This window comes from Sturnus vulgaris, chromosome Z (genome assembly GCF_052056855.1).
Source record: "Sturnus vulgaris isolate bStuVul1 chromosome Z, bStuVul1.hap1, whole genome shotgun sequence".
In the NCBI taxonomy this organism is placed as follows: Eukaryota; Metazoa; Chordata; class Aves; order Passeriformes; family Sturnidae; genus Sturnus; species Sturnus vulgaris.
In genome coordinates this window covers 80,977,219-80,997,173 of record NC_142283.1, presented here as the reverse complement: position 1 = coordinate 80,997,173, position 19,955 = coordinate 80,977,219, and the positions used below count along the sequence as shown (strand labels likewise).

The following is a 19,955-nucleotide window of genomic DNA, read 5'->3' as shown; positions in this document are numbered from 1 at the left end:
ATGGTGCAGTAAATACCAGCGGAGGTTTCTACATATGAATTTGAATGAATCTCTTCGTTCTGGTCTCCTGGACACCTCTGTAAGCAATGTGCTGCTCTACTCCCATCCTGAGCTGCCATCTAATGGTGAATACGATAGTGGCTGCTGGGATGAAAGTAAGACCCGATTATCTTAAAAGCCTTTTCCAAAGTTAACAATTCTGTGCTCTCAGGTGGGGGGTCGGGTTCTGCTCCCGGAGAACAAGGGACAGACAAGAGGAAACGGCCTCAGTTTATGCCAGGGGCGGTTCAGGCTGAACATCAGGAGGAATTTCCTCATGGAAAGGACTTGGACGGGGCTGTCCAGGGAGATGTTGGAGCCCCCATCCCTGGAGGTGTCCGAGGAAGGCCTGGATGTGGCACTGAGTGCTCTGGTGACACAGTGACGATGGGGCACAGCTTGGACTCGATGGTGTCTTTTCCAACCTAAAAGATCCTGATTGACTGAACTACAGAACCACAGAATATCCTGAGTAGGAAAGTACCCACAATGACCATTGAGCCCAGCTCCTCAACAGTCCCACCCTGTGCATCCCTGGGAGCAGTGTCCAAACTCTCCTGGAGCTCTGGCAGCCTCGGGGCCGTGCCCATTCCCTGGGGAGCCCGGGCAGTGCCAGGACCTTCTGGGGGAAGAACCTTTCACTAAAATCGAACCTAAACCTCCCTGACACAGCTCCAGACATTCCCTGGGTGCTGTCAGTGGTCACCAGAGAGACCAGTGCCTGATATTCCTCGTCACTCACGAGGAAGTTTTAACTGCACTGAGTCTCCTCTCCTTCCAGCTGAACAGACCAGTGCCCTCAGTGGCACATACGGCTCGAGGCCCCTTACCACTTCCGTAGTCATCCTGTTGGCACTAACAGTTTAATACTTTTCTTATATTACACTGACCAGCACTGCTCACAACGTTCAAGATGAGTACGCACCAGCGCGGAGCGGCGAGGACCAATCTCCTCCCTCGGGCGGCTGGTGGCGCTATGCCAGATACACGCTGATTTCCTCACTAAAAGCACCTGCACCACGAGCAGAGAGTGAATACCGCGGTGTCTTTCCACATGGCAGAGTGAATACCGCGGTGTCGCTCCCCATAGCAGGCTTTATTCACGCGGACAGCGAGAACACCGCTCTGCCCATTCTCTCCGCCCTCACGCTGAGAACCCGCCGCCATGTTGGGGGCGGAGCGGTCCCGGGCCCGTCCCCGCCCGAAATCTCGCGAGACGCGCGCGGGCTCACGGCGCGCCCCGCCCTTCCCCTTCCTCTGCGGCCGCCGCCCCGAGGTGAGGAGCCATGGTCGGCCCGGTGCCGCGCCATCCGCCGCCATCCGCCCCCATCCCGCCCCATCCCCGCCAGCACCGGCATCCCAGACACCGGGATCGCTGCGGCATGCCCCGCGTCCGCGGTATTCCCCGGGATGGCGCGTGGGAGGGTTGGTACGGGCGCGGGGAAGGGGCAGGCCCGAGTAAATCCATGGCTGTGATGATGACTTTCTTAGGACACCTTTGGATGTAACTGTGAAAAGAACGCGTAATTCCTGAGCAGCTGCGGCGGTAAGGGGAGTAATCTAGGTCATACGTGCGAGTGCTGGAACTTTAATATGTTTTGATTTGGTGTTTTTCAGCTAAGCTCTCAAGATGGTGCGCTACTCCCTGGATCCGGAGAACCCCACGAAATGTGAGTTACTGTTTTAGGAGAGTTTGTGTGGGATTTCACGGAATTCGGTGAGGTTTTGATTCTAAAACTTGGTCTTTTTTCTCTTGCAGCATGCAAGTCACGGGGATCTAACCTGCGTGTGCACTTCAAGGTAAGGAGTGCGTGATTAGCAGGAATTGCAAATTAACTTGCTGTTTTGCTTTGTTTTTTGTTAGTTTTTGTTACTATTTTTTAAAAAAATCCCAGACTGTCTTGGATGGAAAGGGATTATAAGGATATTTCCTTCCATTCTCTGCCGTCGTTAGGGATTGAACTCCCATCCAACCTGTCCTTGGCCACTGCCAGGGATCCAGGGGCAGCCACAGCTGCTCTGGGCACCCTGTGCCAGGGCCTGCCCACCCTCCCAGCCAGCAATTCCTTCCCAATATTCCTTTTTTTAAGGAAGTGTCTTTTACTCTAGTCACTAAAGATTGCTGTTAGCTGTTCGTAGTGGTATCCATCCACAAAAAAAATTTAGAGTCTGGATGCTAAAATTGTCCTTGTCTACTTCAGATAACAAAACACAGCAGCAAAACAGTTGGGTTGAATTTATCAGAAGCTGAGCTTGTGTTTGGTGTGAAATTTGTCTCATTTCTCATATTTTTTGTGGTGTTTGGCACAAAGACCTCCGTTCTTCTGGAAAAAGCTTAGTTGCAAAAAAGAATTCAGAAGTGTTATTTAATCACAAAACCAGAACTTAGCGGATCATTTTCTTCTTTTTGTAATATGGGGTTTTCACTTTCGTTTCCTTTTGTTATCAGGAACAGGTAGGATTATATTTCACAATTAGTACATGCTGTTTAGAAGACTGATCTTTTATCCTTTTTATTTCTGAGCCTTTTCTTCTCTTACGATTCCTTCAGAGAAAATAATATTGCTAAGAATTGTCCCAGTGTTTCTTCATCCATTTCTGTGAGGTGCTGTATTTGACTTTTTAGTAAGAATTTATACATCCAGATCTTGCTTTTTTTAGATAAGTGACCAAAGAGCAGCTATGAAAAGTATAAGTACTTAAATTAAAATTTTATTAAGAGTTACAAATTTCCTTGTTGGATTTAGCCACCAGCTAAAACAAAAAAAAAAAAAACAAAAAGTGTGCTGGAGCCACAGATTCAGTCATACCAAGGGTTAGAAAAGTGGGTAAAAAAGAAAAAAGGTGTTGATTATTTTTCATTCTTCGACTTGGGTCTTTTTTGGTAAAGTGCTTCCTTTGTAGCCAAAATAACTGTATCGGGGTAGGACAGAGGAGTGGTTGTGCTCATGCTGTGTCTTGGAAAGGTTTGTTCAGAGGATTTTTTCTGTGCCTTGTGTCGGCAGAACACCCGAGAGACGGCGCAGGCCATCAAGGGCATGCACATCCGCAAGGCCACCAAGTACCTGAAGGACGTCACCCTGAAGAAGCAGTGTGTCCCCTTCCGGCGCTACAACGGCGGCGTCGGGAGGTGCGCCCAGGTGAGCTCCTGGGAAACGTGGCAAGGAGCCTTTGGCTGTGGGTGCTTAAGGGAAAAAGGTGATGTAGAGATGTTGTGGATGTAGTGTGTCACTGCTGATGGTGAACTTGCATAAAAGCACAGAATCACTGGGTGGTTTGGGTTGGAAGGGACCCCAGAGCTCCTCTAGCTCCAGTACCCTGCCATGGACTGGGACACCTTCCGGCAGACTGGGTTGCTCAGGACTGAGAAAAGAGTGATTATTAATTCCAGAAGATGTATCTGCTTGGAGTGTCTGCATCTAGCTGGCAGCATCTAGTCAAGGAATTCAATCTTGTTGGGTTTGTTTGATGCACAGCAAAATAGAATAGGTTATAATGCATTTTAATCCATAAAATACGGGGTCCTCAGCACAGGAAGGACATTGATCTGTTAGAGAAGGTCCAGAGGAGGCCACGGAGATGCTGCAGGGCTGGAGCCCCTCTGCTCTGGAGCCAGCCTGGCACAGCTGGGGCTGCTCACCTGCACAAGAGAAGGCTCCAGGGAGAGCTCAGAGCCCCTGCCAGGGCCTGAAGGGGCTCCAGGAGAGCTGCAGAGGGACTGGGGACAAGGCAGGCAGGGACAGCACACAGGCAATGGCTTCCAGTGCCAGAGGGCAGGGCTGGATGGGATCTTGGGAAGGAATTGCTGGCTGGGAGGGTGTTGAGGCCCTGGCACAGGGTGCCCAGAGCAGCTGTGGCTACCCCTGGATCCCTGGCAGTGTCCAAGGCCAGGCTGGACAGGGCTTGGAGCAGCCTGGGACAGTGAAAGGCGTCCCTGCCATGGCAGGGGCTTGTGCTGAATCAACTTTAGGGTCTCGTCCAGTCCAAACCATTCTGTGATAATGGCAAGTTAAAGGTGTATAAAAGGTAACTTAAATTGAGTTGGACCAGGCCAAAAGCAGGACTCCCATTGTTGTCCTCTCATTCCAGGCCAAGCAGTGGGGCTGGACACAGGGTCGCTGGCCCAAGAAGAGCGCAGAGTTCTTGCTGCACATGCTGAAGAATGCAGAGAGCAACGCTGAGCTCAAGGTGGGTGTAACTGAGCACAGAATGGTGGTGTCATGCTCTCTGTCAGCTCCCCTGGTTGTCACTGACCTGGAGAGCCACTTACTGCCTGCTTTGTCCACAAAACTGGATTATATGGAGGCTTTGGTATGGCTCCCTGTTTAAAGCAGGCTTTATGTGTTCTTTAAAATGGAAGCAACAAATTTTTCACAGGGTAAAACTAAATTAATTTTTTTTACACAAAAAGGCTATTCAGATCTCCTGAAATCTGTAAACTCTTGGTCAGTTGCTGTCTTTGTTATAGTGCTTAGCTAGGCAATTTAAAAACAAGCATTATTAGCAGTGTTGGAATAACAGATGATTACCTATTTTTGAGTAACCACAAAATAACCATAGGCAATGAGCCATCAGCATAATTGTAAATTATTTGTGATTTTAAATGGCGCTTGCTTTGGTAAGTCCCCATCTCCATGACACTGCCAAGCTCAGCAGTTCCATTGGCAGATCCTGGGGCAACCCTCAGCTCCATGGCACCACCAAGCTTGGCTGTGTCAGTGGTGAATCCTTGGAAAACCCTCAGCTCCATGGCATCACCAAGCTTGGCTGTGTCAGTGGTGAATCCTTGGAAAACCCTCAGCTCCATGACACTACCAGCCCTGGCTACTTTGACCAGCAGTAGTGTCTGGGGGGGTTACTCACATTTGTGCTGCAGAGGTGAATTATTTAAAAGTCGAGAATGGGTCACAGATTTTGTTCCTTGTGGCAGGGTCTCGATGTGGACTCCCTGGTCATCGAGCACATCCAGGTGAACAAGGCTCCCAAGATGCGCCGGCGCACGTACCGGGCCCATGGCAGGATCAACCCCTACATGAGCTCCCCGTGCCACATCGAGATGATCCTCACAGAGAAGGAGCAGATCGTGCCCAAGCCAGAGGAGGAAGTTGCCCAGAAGAAAAAGGTACCACATGTCACATGCTGTGTTCCTGTAACGCTGTTGGGAGAGCTGAGAGTCTGGCAGAGAAGAAGGGTTGCTGTGATGACTATCTTAGGACACCTTTGGAATGCCCATGAAAAAAATACAACCTTTTTCTGAGCAACCCCGTTTTATAATTTTCAACACAGGTCTTAAGCACTTGAGAACCCTGAAAACCGTATTAATTGCACAGAGGGTTGTTCTTTGCTCCCTCAAGGCAGCAACGGCATTCCCAGACTGTGTGAACCCTGAGTGTGTGCAATAAATAAGTTGAATTTAGAGCTTGCAAGTAATGTAGTGCTTGTATGGATTCCTGTTAGTGTGCAAGTGTGGTGACTATGATTTGTGAGAGAATTTCTAACAGTTCTCAGCACTTCTAAAAGATAACTTTGGGATGTTTTAGGAAGTAGCATTTAACCATTTTCTTCTTTCTGTGTTTGCTTCCCAGATCTCCCAGAAGAAGCTGAAGAAGCAAAAGCTAATGGCTCGGGAGTAAACCTATGTGGGCAGATGTACATAAATAAAATTTTAAAGTTTGGATTGATTGTGTTGTTCTGCTACAAGTTTTGACCTGGGCCTGGATGCTGTGGGACAGGGGCAGTGAAAATTATGGAATCACAGAGTGATTTGGGTGGGAAGGGATTTTGAAGGGCATGCAGTGCCACCCCCTGCCATGGCAGGGACACCTTCCACTATCCCAGCTTGCTCCAAGCCCTGTCCCGCCTGGCCTTGGACACTGCCAGGGATCCAGGGGCAGCCACAGCTGCTCTGGGCACCCTGTGCCAGGGCCTGCCCACCCTCCCAGCCAGCAATTCCTTCATAATATCGCACCTACGAGCCGTGTGTTCCCGCGGGGCTGCCGGTGCCGTCGCACAGTTCCCCGCTCCCAAATCCCGGATAATCGGGAATCTTGTCCCTGTTCCCGCGGTGGGGGCGTGGCCTGGCGCGTCACGTGATGCGCGCTGCCTCCTGCCATTGGCCGGAAGCACCGCCCCGGAAGCGTGGGGCCGTTCCGGTGCGGGCGCAGGTGGGTGCGGAGCGCCGGGAGCACCGGGAGCAGGGAATGATCCCTTCCCCATATCCCACCTTACCCTACCACCCACGCCCCGCCGCGTTCCGCCCCGCTCCGCACGGCCCGCCCGCACCCGGCGGCTCCGGTAACCGGGGGCCCACGGTACCGCCCCAACCGCCCTCGGAGAGCTAACGGCAATGCCTGGCATTAGCCACCCTCCTGGACTGGCTCGTCCTTTATGGAAAACGGGGAAAGCTCGGCGGTTTGCCCGTGTAGCGTTTTCCGGCCGCTGGTAACACAGCCGTGCCGTGCCGTGGCGGGATTTGCCCGTCGCTTTCCTGGCTGGCCCAGCGCCTGGGGGCTCACGGGGACCCGCAGCACCGCCCGTCACAGAGAACAACCCCCCGGTTACTGTCCGACCACCTCCTCACTCTTCTCTTTTCCCTTCTTTTCCTTGCCGACCAGGTGGAGGAGCATCACCAAGTGACGGAAGGAATTGTTCGGGACGGTGTTTTACCCTGATCCCGGGGATCGCTGCTGCATCGGGCGCAGGTACGGGTGGTGTTTTGGTCAGGAATGGCAGCAGAGGCAACGCAACACGTGCTGCTTCCCTAGGGAAACAGGGAGGGACAGCACACAGGCAATGGCTTCCAGTGCCAGAGGGCAGGGCTGGATGGGATCTTGGGAAGGAATTGCTGGCTGGGAGGGTGGGCAGGCCCTGGCACAGGGTGCCCAGAGCAGCTGTGGCAGCCCCTGGATCCCTGGCAGTGTCCAAGGCCAGGTTGGACAGGGCTTGGAGCAGCCTGGGACAGTGGAAGGTGTCCCTTCCTGCCCATGGCAGGGGATAGAAGGAAATTATTTTTAAGTTCTCTTCTGACCCAAATAATTCTGTAATTCTGTAATGATTCTACAGCCGGAGGTGTTCCCTGCAGCCACTTTCTACAGCTGCTAGATGAAGCCACATCTTGCTGGAAGTTTAATATCTGGGAAGTTCTGGTGGAGACAGCATATAAAATATTTTTTTTAATAAGTTTAAAGGATTAACTCATTTGTGTTGTCTCAATTTAAGATTCCTCTCAGACTTCACAGAGTAAATTTAAACTATGTTTATGTGTTCGAAGCAGCGAGAAAAGAACCTGGAGATAGTCAGCTGGAAACTGATACTCTGTTTTTCCACAGGGCTAAAAATCTTCAGGATAGCACTAAAAAAAAAACAAAACAGCAAAACTGGTCCCTAGTGAAGTGTGCACATCTGCCTCTTCATTCTCCACTTGGAAAGCTTTTGTTTTGCTTCTTGGTGTGAGAATTGAGATGTCAGCAGCCTAGAGCGGGGGACTGTGAAGGGCAAAGTTGTGTGGCAGCAGAGTGTGTCTAATACATTGCTCACCAGCACTGGCACAGGTCTAGTCCTAATTAACTGCTTCCTCTCCCAGCTGGACCTCTCTGACCTCTTGCTTTTCTGCATTTTATTTTTTTTTTGTTAGTATAGATTCCAAGGTGTGAATTTTGAAGACTTGTGGGGTTTCAGAGAGAGAGCATGGTTCATTTTCTAATAGTTTATTGTATGAGGTTGGTGTGGGATTAAGTGAGGGCAGGAGGAAGAAAGTAACTCATATTCTAATTCTCTGAAATCCTGATTGGAATTTTTTTCCCCTTTCCCACTGTCCTGCCCTTCAGTGGGATGAGATGGATTGGTTTTCTGCTGTCTAATCTCTCCTTAAATAAAAATGGATTGAGCAAAACAAACCCACTGGACTCTTAATATAGCACGAACTGGGCTAATATTGGCAGATTGCTGCTTAAAGTGTTTTCATGTGGTTTAAGCAAAAACTCTTATTTCCCGAATTTTTTTTCTTACTTGCGTCTGTAGCACTGATGAATTAATATCAAATTGGCTTTTTTTGTTTTTTTTTTTTTTTTGTTAAAATGCCAAGAACGTTCCCTTTATTGGAGACTTTATAACATTGGAACAGATAGCATTATTGAAATTTTAGCGGCTGATTTATAATTCAAGAATAATCTACGTTTGAACATCAAACAGGGTTTTTTATTTACTATGTAAATACCGTTTTCTCAGCTTGTGGCATACAAACGCTGCCTAAACCCTAAGCTGTTTTTCCCCCCATCACCATTTCCCGGCGCAGGAGGGAGCCATGGTGTGCATTCCCTGCATCGTGATCCCCGTTCTGCTCTGGGTCTACAAGAAGTTTGTGGAGCCCTACCTCTACCCGGTGATTGCCCCCTTCATCAAGCGCCTCTGGCCCAAAAGGGCTGTGCAGGAGGCGCCAGACACCAAGCAGGGGCCAGGAGGCAGCGCTGGGGGTGCTCAGGGACCTGCGGCCGCCAAAAGAGACCAGGAGGATGCATCTGGAAGCCATAAAGTAAGATTAATTCACCCAGCTAAGCAGGGGAGCTCCGGGATGAGCCACCCAGTGGCAGCTCAGGGCAGGCACCACAGGAGGGTGAATAATTGGGTGTGTTTACAGATATTTTGGTGTCTGTTCTCTTAGAAATTTTGCCACTGCTGTGCCAGCTAGAAATAGTTGCTTCAAGACAGCTTCTGGTCTCGGAGGAATAGGAATTGTGCCTGTACCCTGAAATAGCTTAATTAATTTTTTTTTTTACACAACTGGCTGGTTTTTTAGAGAAGAAAAAGTCAAATATTTGGTAGATCACAACAGATGGATGAAGCAGAAATTTAAAAAAGCCCCTCTCTTCAGCCAGCTCTGCCACTCATTATGGGAGAGGATGCTTAGTGCATGTAAATTATGCTTTTATTATTTATCTTCTACCACAACGCAAAGACTTGTAAATGTTGTCACTGCCCTCATTCCTCCCTTCCACCCGAAGCAATTTGTAAATCTATACAGACACCACCACTTTTGGTTCTTGCTCCATATTTCTGGCTAGATCTTTACTGACCTTGCTTTTAAAAGCCATTTTTGTCACCAGCTGTTCCTGTTTTAGGTGAGAAGTTCTAATTTGACATCTCATTAATGACACTGTTTTTTATTTGCAGGCTGAAAGCAATGGCATTGCAAATGGAAGTGCTGTAAAGAGATCCACAGCCGTTCTTGACAAGAAAACGGCTTAAAGAAGTTAATTCCTAAGGATTTTATTCCCTCATGTCCAGTATGAACTGCTGATATTCCTCTCACTTTGAGACCTTTTTCTTTGCACATTTTAGCTGAATAAAAAACTTTATTGCTTGCAGGAGAGATTCTCTTTTGCCACTAAAATGGCAGCTGGCTCATTTGTTTATTTAAAATATTTGAAAGCTGAAGTTTTTGTATTTTTCTCGCTGAAACTACTTCTCACCTGCCATCTGTTTGGTGTGATTAGAGTTTAGGTTAAATAATGTAAAAATAAATCTATCTATGGAAGGTAAATGTATCTTAGCATCTTGATGTCACTAAGTGCTAGTGCAATACTTGAGGCTTTCACGGTAAAGGCTTTATCTGTTCTTGGTGAAGAACTGTGGACTGCATTGTGACAACAAAAGCTCATCATTTGTCTATGAAGAATTTAAATTTTTCATGTCAAATCTGTGGATGGGCTAAAGGAGTTATGCTACATACAAAATTTAATTAGCTTACTAAAAGCAGAAAGTCGTGATGTGATACTTCCCTTAATTATTTTCCTTGAAATATTATGCCTTTTTTTCCTGAAGAGGAGCAGCAGAGGCATGATGCAAGAGAATGTTGCTTTATGTTCTGTTGTAGTGATTTAAAATGGTGCAGTTCTGGCTTTAAAAAAAAAACCCATGTCCAACTAAAATCTCTTTATCATGCTTGTGGAATTTTCCTTATAATAAACCCAGATTTTACAAAGATAAGTCGCTTCATGCCATTATTACACAGAACCACAGAATTCTTAGTGTTTAGAGCTATAAACACTTGAAGTGGTGACAAAATCTTTGAAAACCTGGAGACAAGCCCCAGGCAGAAAGAGGTCCTAAAATAGCTGAGGTCATGATAAAGTGAACTGGGCATGCTTTGACTTCTGAGAAGATGGATTCTGCTGCTGACTTGCATCCCAGCTGTGAAGGGTTTTATGTGTCCCTGTGCTTAGTAAGAAACAGAAGTGGTAATTCCTGCTTTTTCCTGTCTGCCAAACTAGAGAGCTCTTCTAAAGATTCAAAATGAAACCATTCCAGAAGTTTTGGATTGTTCGTTATGATTTGACTTCCCTTAAATCCTCCCTCAGGCAGGCCTAAAAATGCACCTTTGTTATACAGGCAGTCCTTGAACTGTCACTGTGGTCCAGTCTTATTCTTGTGACTGTGATTTCTCTCATCAGTTAATTAATTACTCCGGTATCTAATTTTGCCCGGTGCCCCTGGTGAGGTGCCTCGTTTGCTACCAGTGCCTGGTTTGGTCAGACGTGGTGTGAATTGATCTGCAGCCTTCACAGATGTGCCCCTGTAGCCACAGCCATGACACTGCAGTGAGCTCAGGCACAGACACCTCCATGTGAGACCTTCATTAATGCCATTTGCTCTTCCTTAACGAGTGACTCTGTTCGGACCTGAGTTTGGAATTGCTCTTTAATCAGCTCTTACCTCATCTTTGGAACACAACCCCCCCATCGGATCAGTGCATCACAGCTTCCTCCTACATCAGTGAATGCCAGGAAAAGACCATGGAGTCCCAGCTGTGTCAAATCCCCACCTTGTCACCCGTCCAGAGGTCTCAGTGCCAGCTCCAGGAATTCCTGGGACACCTCCAGGGATGGGCACTCCAAAGCTCCCTGGACAGCCCCTGCCAAGGCCTGAGCACCCATTCCATGGGGAAATTCCTCCTGGTGTCCACCCTGAGCCTCCCCTGGCCCAGCCTGAGGCCGTTCCCTCTCCTCCTGTCCCTGTTCCCTGGGATAAGATCCCAAATCCCCCCGGCTGTCCCCTCCTGTCAGGGAGTTGTGCAGAGCCACAAGGTCCCCCCTGAGCCTCCTTTTCTCCAGGCTGAGCCCCTTTCCAGCTCCCTCAGCCTCTCCTGGGGCTCCAGCCCCTTCCCCAGCTCCGTTCCCTGCCCTGGACACGCTCCAGCCCCTCGGTGTCTCTCATCATGAACAGCCCTGGACACAGGACTGGAGGTACCTCAGTCATGCCCAGTCCAAGCTGCAGCTCTGCAGCTAAACAAGAATAGTGTTCTGACATCCTGAGCATTGCTGAAGGTTTTGTCCCTTCCGTGCTGTTTTAATATGCTGGGCATCTCATAAACAAGCCATAGTTTTAGAGCATATCCACCCCTAAACAGCTGTGAACACAACAAAAAGTAGAGCAAGAGCTCTGCTGGGGCTCCTTTAATCTGTAAATGTATTCAGTCAATTTATGAAGTCTGCATAATAAATTTCTTTTAGTTATTTCGGATATTATTACAGAAGAAAATGCATTTAACAATAACATAGACAATAAAGTGTACAGTGAATTAGACTGCTGGCTGCACCAGGCTTCCAGCTGTGTGCCAGTATTTAAACACCAGGTTGTCCGAAAAAACTGCAAAAACAAAACGAGGCAGATAATGCAAGTAAGATTACATGTTTATGGTCTCTGGAATGGTATTCCACTGCCTTTATTAGCTGCAGTTAAACCCTAAAGTGAGCAAATTACGTCACAAAACTTTCTGTATGAGGCACTTCACTGGAAGTCCTGCCAGGAGATTTGTGTTATAACTCTCCTGCCCCTATTCTTTTTCAAGAATAGGTCAATAATCCTGTTGTGTTGTGAATAGTTAAATAAAAATCAAGTGAAAGCAAAGGCCCCAGTCTGGGCCAGAGTGCATGAGATCATCTGCTGGGATGCAGAGGAGTGCACTAAGCCTTCTTTAAGAAAAATAAGCAGGCAGATATTAAGGAAATCCTCATGTGAGGGAATAAAATATTGATCAATTGAGTTGAATTTAACTGAGAAAATTTCCATGTGCTCCTTACCTGCTAAAAACAAGATTTACAAAAGATTTAGGCACCTGATGGTGACACTTGGACATCTACCAGAATTTCCTAGACCAAGCAGCAGCTTCATTTACACTGAAGACTTTTACAAAATTTCAGAGCTGTCATCTTTAGGGGACCAAAGTACTGCAAATCTAGTCCTAAGTTCTTTAGCATTAAACCTATCTGGCTTTATTTAAATACTGTTGAGGAAAGATCAAGAAATCAATATTTGAAAAAACATCATTTACATTTCAAGCATTTTTTCTGAATGGGAAGGTCTTAAAGGGATGTGGTACCTTCTATGTGTTGGTTTGCACAAGTTGCTGGATGCCAAGAAGTTAACTGAAAAATGCATTTTAAAAAATGCAAGTATATGCCAAAAATTCTTAAATAAAAATGAATTAATTTTATGTTGCTGATTATTTTGATGGGCCTGAACCTGAAAGGAAACGAAATTCTGATGTGTTAAACTGCACAGGATCAGCTGCTAGGAATGTCTAAACTGAAAATGAAATTAAATTCTAATGACAGTAACACATTATGCTGTTATTACCCAGATGTAGCAATCATGTCCCAGCTGAATTCTGGGACCTGTTGGACATGCTGCTGAGGTTCAGTCCTCAAGGTCATTCCTTCATGACTTCTGTACAATGGAGAACATTATTGCTGAAAGAACAGTGGCTTCAGAGGTTGCAGGTAAAGGAAATGAAGAGAAATTTAATTTACACTGAGATTGACTAAGACCTCCTTCAGTGAGAAATAATTCTGTTTCATTAAACTGCCTAAGACATGAAAGAAGGGATCATCTTCTTTGTGCAGTTTTCTGACTGTTAGAGTGTGCTTGCTGAACCAAATGATTTTGGTTGCAACAGCCATTATTCCTGTTTCCAGTGAACTTGGCTGCAGTAATTTAATTGAAGAGGTCTAGGTTTGCCATGGTGATTCTTTTGTGCTAGAAATGCTTTTTGATAGTACTGCCGTATCTTTATTTCACTGTTGTTTTAGAATCATGGAATGGTTTGGGTTGGATGGGGCCTGAAATCTCATCCTGTGCCACCCCCTGCCATGGGCAGGGACACCTTCCACTATCCCGGGTTGCTCCAAGCCCTGTCCAGCCTGGCCTTGGGATGACAGCAAAATATAAATTGAAATGTTGTGAATAGATGTATTTATATACCCACATGTGTATAAACCCATTTATAATTTCATTTATATCTAAAATATAATAATATAATATAATATAATATAATATAATATAATATAATATAATATAATATAATATAATATAATATATTTTAGATATTATAATTTATATATTATATAGCATACATTATGAATGTTATATGTTATATATTATATTTAAATATTTATTTTATATATTTATATATTATATTCATATTTAAATATATATTTTTAATATATTTATATTTATTTAAATTTATAAACCCATTGCTACCCACAGGTAGCAATGCTTGTTTTTGGCACGGAGCTTGCTCTACAATACCTTTTTATTTTTTTTTTGGCACACGGTGTTTTACAGCCGTGCTGTTGACCACACCATTCCCATCGAGTGCTGTGTGAGCATGAGGCTCTGATAATTGATAAAAGATTCGTGTTAATCACAAAAGCATTGGGGTTTGTATAAACCAGAATACTAAGCTCTGAAGTGAAGCATGGACACTAGGTAATGGAAATTATATGATTAAATAATTCTGTTTAAAATCACCTTGTTATGTTATACTATGTTGTATTATGTTACACTATAATATGTTATGTTTTCCAAATAAGTTGTATCGGCTACCAGCTTGCGAAATCGGACTTCCCAAAAAGCCCTTCCTGTCTTTGTCTGATCAATGCTGCCTATCCCAAAAACCAGACTCCCAGAACTTCTCTGGTGGTTATCTACAAGGCCCAGATGGCTATCTGTGACTGATTATCACCCAAAGGCTTTGTGAATTTGTGGAAGGATGTTTATTCGACCAGCACTGCTTACCTGGCAAAATTATGACAACAAAACCCCAAAATTATTGATTACAACGAGAACCCACAGTATAAGAAGAGGCTGCAAACCGAGGTTGGGTGGAGCGTGGAGTGGGCAGTGACCCCTCACGTTCCCCAGCACTGCTTGCTCTTTCCATATCAAATAAAACAATCTAGATTTTGCTGAATATCGAGACTTTTGTCTCTCATTTATAACAAGGCCAAGCCCCACGCCAGGACTGTTCCTGTACCGTGGCAATGTTTACTCAGGGTTACACCCCAGTTGTGCTGTTTGCAGACGTGCTGCTGGCATGCACAGCCCAGAACAGCGATGGGTAAGAGCCCGGATGGGGATTTCCTGTCACACACCACGTGGAATGTGGGAATAAACTCAGGACTACATTGGGAAGAGTTTCCCTTTTAATGAGTCGACGGGTGCCTTGGAAACAGCAGGTGATGGCACACTGCAGAACCCCATGTCAGAGGTTAGAATTGGAGAAGAAATGATTTTAAGCAGCGCAAGATGTGGCCTAGTAAATCCTCCTGCCCTCAGACATTCACTGTTCATTCCATTTGCTGGGCTTACCTCGTGTCCTATTGAAAATGTGGGATGCAGAGTAGAGAATCAGAATGAATCCCAGAATGATTTGGGTTGGAAGTGATGTCAAAGGTCATCCAGTGCCACCCCCTGCCATGGGCAGGGACCCCTTCCACTGTCCCAGGTTGCTCCAAGCCCCAGTGTCCAACCTGGCCTTGGACACTGCCAGGGATGCAGGGGCAGCCACAGCTGCTCTGGGCACCCTGTGCCAGGGCCTGCCCACCCTCCCAGCCAGCAATTCCTTCCCAAGATCCCATCCAGCCCTGCCCTCTGGCACTGGAAGCCATTGCCTGTGTGCTGTCCCTGCCTGCCTTGTCCCCAGTCCCTCTGCAGCTCTCCTGGAGCCCCTTCAGGCCCTGGCAGGGGCTCTGAGCTCTCCCTGGAGCCTTCTCTTGTGCAGGTGAGCAGCCCCAGCTGTGCCAGGCTGGCTCCAGAGCAGAGGGGCTCCAGCCCTGCAGCATCTCCGTGGCCTCCTCTGGGCTGGCTCCAGCAGCTGCACGTCCTTGTGCTGTTGGAGCCCAGGGCTGGAGGCAGCTCTGCAGGTGGGCTCTCACCTGAGCACAGGGGCACAGGGGCACAATCCCCCTTGCCCTGCTGCCCACGCTGGGGGATCAGCCCAGGGCACGCGGGGTGTCATGGCTGCGCCTCCCGCCATGAACTACAACTCCCGTGGTGCCCTGCGCGCCGCCCCGCAAGGGCTTCGCGCAGGCGCAGCGGGGCCGCGGCGGCGACGTGGAGGCGGGCGGGGACCGTGAGGGGCCGTGAGGGGACCCGGGAGCGGCACCGGCCAAGGCACCCCGCCACCGACCCCGCCACCCACCTCGGGCTCAGGGCACGGACGGTAAGCGCGGCGTCTTTGGAGCCTTCGAGGGCCACGAGCGACAGGCGGACCCGGTGGCCGCCGGCTCCGAAAGGGGCCCCCGAGATCCCCCGGTTACCCCGACGTCACCGTCCCCTCGTGGCGCGGGCCTGTGTCGCGATAGATGGAGGGATGCCTTGCGTAATTCGACACCGGCACTGCGGAGAGTTGCCGGAGCACCGGCACTCGCCGGGTCCCCGCCGGACTGGGGCATCTCCAGGGATCCCTCATAATGTTCCCGGGTTGTACCTGTGTCTCTTCGGGATCCAGAAATCGATGTCTCGCTGGGTCCCCTGGATGTCCTTGTGTCCCGTAGAGATCCAGGGATCCCTGCCAGAGTTCCCAGAATGTGCCTGTGTCCGTTTACCCAGACCCCGAGTGCTCACTTCACAGGGATCCCTCAGGGTCCCTGGGATGTCCCTGTGTCCCTTTAAATGCGCCTAGGACTGGAAAGCCAGCGATTTATACCCGCATTTTGTTATATGCCCTTAATGATATTTATCGTTCATGGCTAAATAAATTGATTTATTTTCCATCATGTTCTTGAGAGGCAGAGGCTTTTCTATTCTTCTGAAGCATCTCAGGTCTGCTGGGGCTCACTCTGCCTCTTCACTCCAACCACATTGTTTTCATACTTATGAATGATAATATTTATCAAAAGTGAGGCATATTTTAGCTTAGAATTGAATTAGTATCTTCTCTTAGTTGCCAGGCTTTGTATTACCTCATATGGCTTCATGCCAAACGCTGTTTGTTTGTTTATTTATTTATTCTTCTTAATCTCCTGTGCTGGGCGTAGGGAGTTTATGGGGCTGTAATCTTGACTTTTTCCCTCTCCTGTGTCGAGGGATAACATGCTGGGCTGCAGTTCTAATCATTGTAGATACAGAAGTAAGTAAGCTCTTGATATTTCCATCACAGATCACTTTCGGAGTGCAGGGGAGTGGAAGGAGGCTCTTGGGTGGTTGAGTTCTGTGTCCCAGCGCGGGGTTGTGTAATCCCACATTGTGTCAATTCCCAACTGAAAAACGTTCAAGGTGCTCCAGCTGGGTCAACTAGAAAATTGCCATTGCTCCTCACATTGCCAGGAGCTTGGGAGGGCCTCCTGCTGTCATTTCCATGGGCTGTTTTCTCTTTCCACTGCTGCTGCATCAGCAGATGCCCGTGGACTGCCCGGGGAATGATGGACCCAGCTCAGCACTGTCACCTGGCTGAAGCATCCCTCTGCTCCTCCTCTTACAGCCCCGTGCTGATGTTTTACTAGCAGAGCTTCCAGTCCCTCGTATTTCCTACTAAATCAGTAAAAAAAGTACTTATAGCAAATTACTGCTAAACTCAGATGGATCTGGTGCTTCCTTCCAGTTATTTTATCAGATTAAGAGGAAGATTCAGAGATCGTAGAATCCCAGACTGGTTTGGGTGGGAAAGGACCTTAAGGATCATCCAGTTCCACCCCCTGCCATGTGCAGGGATGCCTTTCACTGTCCCAGGCTACTCCAAGCCCTGTCCAGCCTGGCCCTGGACACTGCCAGGGATCCAGGGGCAGCCACAGCTGCTCTGGGCACCCTGTGCCAGGTCCTGCCCATCCTCACAGCCAGGAATTCCTTCCCAATATCCCATCCAGCCCTGCCCTCTGGCATTTTCTGACATGCTGTATTTTTAAGATTTTAGGATGTTTTTAACATGCTGATGACTGACAAAAGTAACTGAAAGCAAGAAATCCTGTTTGGTGGCTGCTGAACTGATGCCACAGGAGATGATTAATGATTTTAACAGTATTTCTCAAAGTGTTTTCTCTAGAATGGGAAGTCTGTTGCACCTTGAAGTAATCCCACACCCTGCCTGGCAAGTATAATTTAATTTGCAGTAGATCCTGAAGATAGGTGATATAAATTGCGCTGTGTAATATAAAATAAAATTATTACACATACAGAGCAGATTAGTCTTTCTGCATAACATGCTTTTTTGTGCTGTAATTAGATCTTTGGCTGTGAGGAACTTTAAAAGCAGAGACAAATAATCCTGCTGCAAAAATATGTTAATGTTGAAGAGCACAGATAGCAAAATAGTTATATAAGCTTTGAAATATAACAAAATATACCAATATTGAAACAAATGCAGGCCTTTTAACGAACATATGACTATCTGTTTGAAGCTTAAATGGTGTTTGAATTATTGTTTTGAAACATTACTTTGGCCTTTAGGCAGGTGTTACTTATGTCTGATAGTGAAATAGGGAGGAAATACTTGAGTGTAACAGTAATCTTAATATCTTTTCCATATAGAAGCTACTTGGTTTATTAAATCAGGCTAGGTTTAGTTTGACTTGTATCATATCCTACCCAGCTGTCCATTTAAATTATGGTAGAAACAATGAATTGCTATAAATTGATTTTTTAGATAGGTATACTGAGGGTTTGTTTGGTTTTTTTTTAAATAGAGGGGAGGGACAAAGTCAAAAAGCATTCTCATATTGAACAAAATTCCAATACTGTAATCCATCATGGATTATCAAGGAGCTGGTGTAAAATCGCTTTTAAAAACCATTGCTGTATTTGTGGTAATAAAAGTCTCTTTTTGGCCACTGGAAGAAGATAAGGTCAAACCAGCTATATTTGTTCTGATGTGCTGTATGTTCTTAATCTATGAAGGGAGCTCTCAGTATGGGTTGTGCATATTCTTGATTTGGCTTTTTTTTTTTTTAAGCTCCATATCCCTTTGATATTCTTGTTTAAAGTTCAGTTTGTTGTTCTAATTTTATAGTTCCAGCACACCTGTCCTGGCTGGCAGCAGGAATCTCACTGGTGAGAGCAAACAAAACCTTTACAGAAATACCTGCCCATTGCAGACAGCAGAGATAGTATTTGAAATTTCACTTCTTGAAACTTTTGAAAAATGTGTTATTTACATGTAATAGATTTGTAACAGGTGTAGAACCTTTTACACAGAAATTACAAGGTGTGCTTGACCCAGCCTTCTTCTCTTCTGACAGTGTTTACTGATTGGATTAAAGAATTTATTTCTGCAGGTACTCCAAAAAATGCTAGCTGTGTTTGAGTGCTTACCTTTTCTTGGGGTGCTGGAGTGTAAGAGTATGGATAGAAGTACCTTTTTTCGTAATCAATTTTTTTCATAATTGCCTCCACACCAGCTCTCCTCCCCTCTGTGACAGGAGGTTTTTGAAAACTGAGACTGAGATTCTCCTCTCAGATTGATAGGCTTAGTGCAGTACTTGTTTCATAACTTATTATGTAGGAGTTTCAACAGAACAGTGATCTTGATCTAGCTTTAAATTTTGTTAACTCTTGACAAACTTTATATGTAGAGAGGCTTTTGAGCCTCCAGGGAGTTTTGGCCACAAGTATCATCTTTTGGTATAGGAATATAACTGCCTGCACTAAAAATGGGCAAAATTGAGGATTCCCTAATTGACCTTGTGGGATGTTATATTAATGGACTCGAGTTAAGTTTTGTTGCATAAATTGCTTTGATTGCAAATTGGACAAAGAAGTCCTTAAAGGCTATAAATGCTTATTTACCTGTAAAGTTAAATAGGAGCTCTCTGAACTGCTTAACAGAAAGGTGTTTCACACGCAGGATTCAGCAAAAGCTCCCTCAAGAGGTTTGCCATGTACCTGCTGCCTGCCCTGACAGAACATGGTGACTGAGGGGATGGAGGACAAAAAGCTTCATACAGATTAGTTGTGTCACTCATGGGTATGTGCTAGTGGAAAGGCCAATACATGTTGGGTGGAAATATGATAATTTTAAGGTTTAGTTTGCCACAAGCCTGTATTTGCTTATTAGTGTTTGGGGCTATCACATAACATTTAGTATTTTTTAGAGCACTCTGTATCCGAAGTTTCTGTTGTGAGGTGGAAGGTTGGAATGGCATTTTTGTGTCAATTATTTTTGATCTCTTATAACTTTAGAGAAAAGCAGTGTGAGCAAGGTTGTTTTTGTCCTCCTGTGAATCAGTAGTTCCAGTTCAGGACACGACTTTAAAGGTGACCTGTGAAGGTGACTGGTAGTTCACTTGAAGTAAGGTATTTTGAGATTAGTAAGTGGGCACCTGCTTATCAAAATATTACATTTGGTGGTCAGAAATTAGCAGAGTGGACCACCAGTAACCTGGAGGTTAGAGATTATAGAGTGTATGAAAATGTGTTGGTTTTCTGAGATGCCCGAGAAACACGACCAGTATATCTCAGTCTTATTTATGGAATTTAGGTTTTCATTTTTCTGTCATCTCCTTTCAGAACACTTCATTAAAGTGTGACAAACTGTGTAGGGTGAGCTGTCAAAGATAATAGCATCCCTTGTTGAGCAGGTTGGGGAAGCCCCACAAGATCCAGGCTCACTCACATCCGAATTCTTCTGCTTGAAATACTCTGTCATG

At 46.3% G+C, this 19,955-nt stretch overlaps 3 protein-coding genes and 2 non-coding genes across 11 annotated transcripts in view; all 5 read left to right on the top strand.

Moving 5' to 3' along the window:
- Positions 1–1,249: 1,249 nt before the first annotated feature.
- RPL17 (ribosomal protein L17) lies at positions 1,250–5,720 on the top strand. 2 transcript variants are annotated; one of them, XM_014894893.2, is made up of 7 exons: positions 1,250–1,315; positions 1,657–1,709; positions 1,799–1,839; positions 3,045–3,179; positions 4,129–4,227; positions 4,970–5,161; positions 5,625–5,720. In XM_014894893.2, exons 2-7 carry the CDS (start codon positions 1,670–1,672, stop codon positions 5,670–5,672), a joined length of 555 nt encoding a protein of 184 aa, XP_014750379.1. In that variant the 5' UTR covers positions 1,250–1,315; positions 1,657–1,669; the 3' UTR covers positions 5,673–5,720. The 2 variants fall into 2 exon arrangements, with proteins under 2 accessions (XP_014750379.1, XP_088012555.1); XM_088156429.1 differs by having other exon boundaries at positions 1,295–1,437.
- LOC148219961 (small nucleolar RNA SNORD58) lies at positions 1,510–1,578 on the top strand. The gene has a single exon (XR_015799718.1). It is a non-coding gene; the product is annotated as a small nucleolar RNA SNORD58 (small nucleolar RNA).
- LOC148219960 (small nucleolar RNA SNORD58) lies at positions 5,232–5,301 on the top strand. The gene has a single exon (XR_015799717.1). It is a non-coding gene; the product is annotated as a small nucleolar RNA SNORD58 (small nucleolar RNA).
- Positions 5,721–6,659: 939 nt separating the features above from the next.
- On the top strand, positions 6,660–10,023 carry CZH18orf32 (chromosome Z C18orf32 homolog). Its single transcript, XM_014894895.2, has 3 exons — positions 6,660–6,740; positions 8,333–8,569; positions 9,208–10,023. Exons 2-3 carry the CDS (start codon positions 8,342–8,344, stop codon positions 9,280–9,282), a joined length of 303 nt encoding a protein of 100 aa, XP_014750381.2. The 5' UTR covers positions 6,660–6,740; positions 8,333–8,341; the 3' UTR covers positions 9,283–10,023.
- A 5,384-nt stretch (positions 10,024–15,407) lies between these two features.
- DYM (dymeclin) overlaps positions 15,408–19,955 on the top strand; it is a 216,403-nt gene continuing 211,855 nt past the window's right edge. For all 6 annotated transcript variants that reach the window (XR_015799699.1, XM_014894892.2, XM_014894890.2 and 3 more), the window contains exon 1: positions 15,408–15,538. The gene's annotated coding sequence lies outside the window, so the exon portion shown is untranslated. The remainder of the gene's footprint in view (positions 15,539–19,955) is intronic.

Excerpts from the sequence above, each read along its gene's own strand:
- RPL17 (XM_014894893.2), top strand. The coding sequence starts at position 1,670 with ATGGTGCGCTACTCCCTGGATCCGGAGAACCCCACGAAAT. Across the intron at positions 1,840-3,044 it reads ACCTGCGTGTGCACTTCAAG|AACACCCGAGAGACGGCGCA; the intron begins GTAAGGAGTGCG and ends TTGTGTCGGCAG. Across the intron at positions 4,228-4,969 it reads AGAGCAACGCTGAGCTCAAG|GGTCTCGATGTGGACTCCCT; the intron begins GTGGGTGTAACT and ends TCCTTGTGGCAG.
- CZH18orf32 (XM_014894895.2), top strand. The coding sequence starts at position 8,342 with ATGGTGTGCATTCCCTGCATCGTGATCCCCGTTCTGCTCTGGGTCTAC. Across the intron at positions 8,570-9,207 it reads ATGCATCTGGAAGCCATAAA|GCTGAAAGCAATGGCATTGC; the intron begins GTAAGATTAATT and ends TTTTATTTGCAG.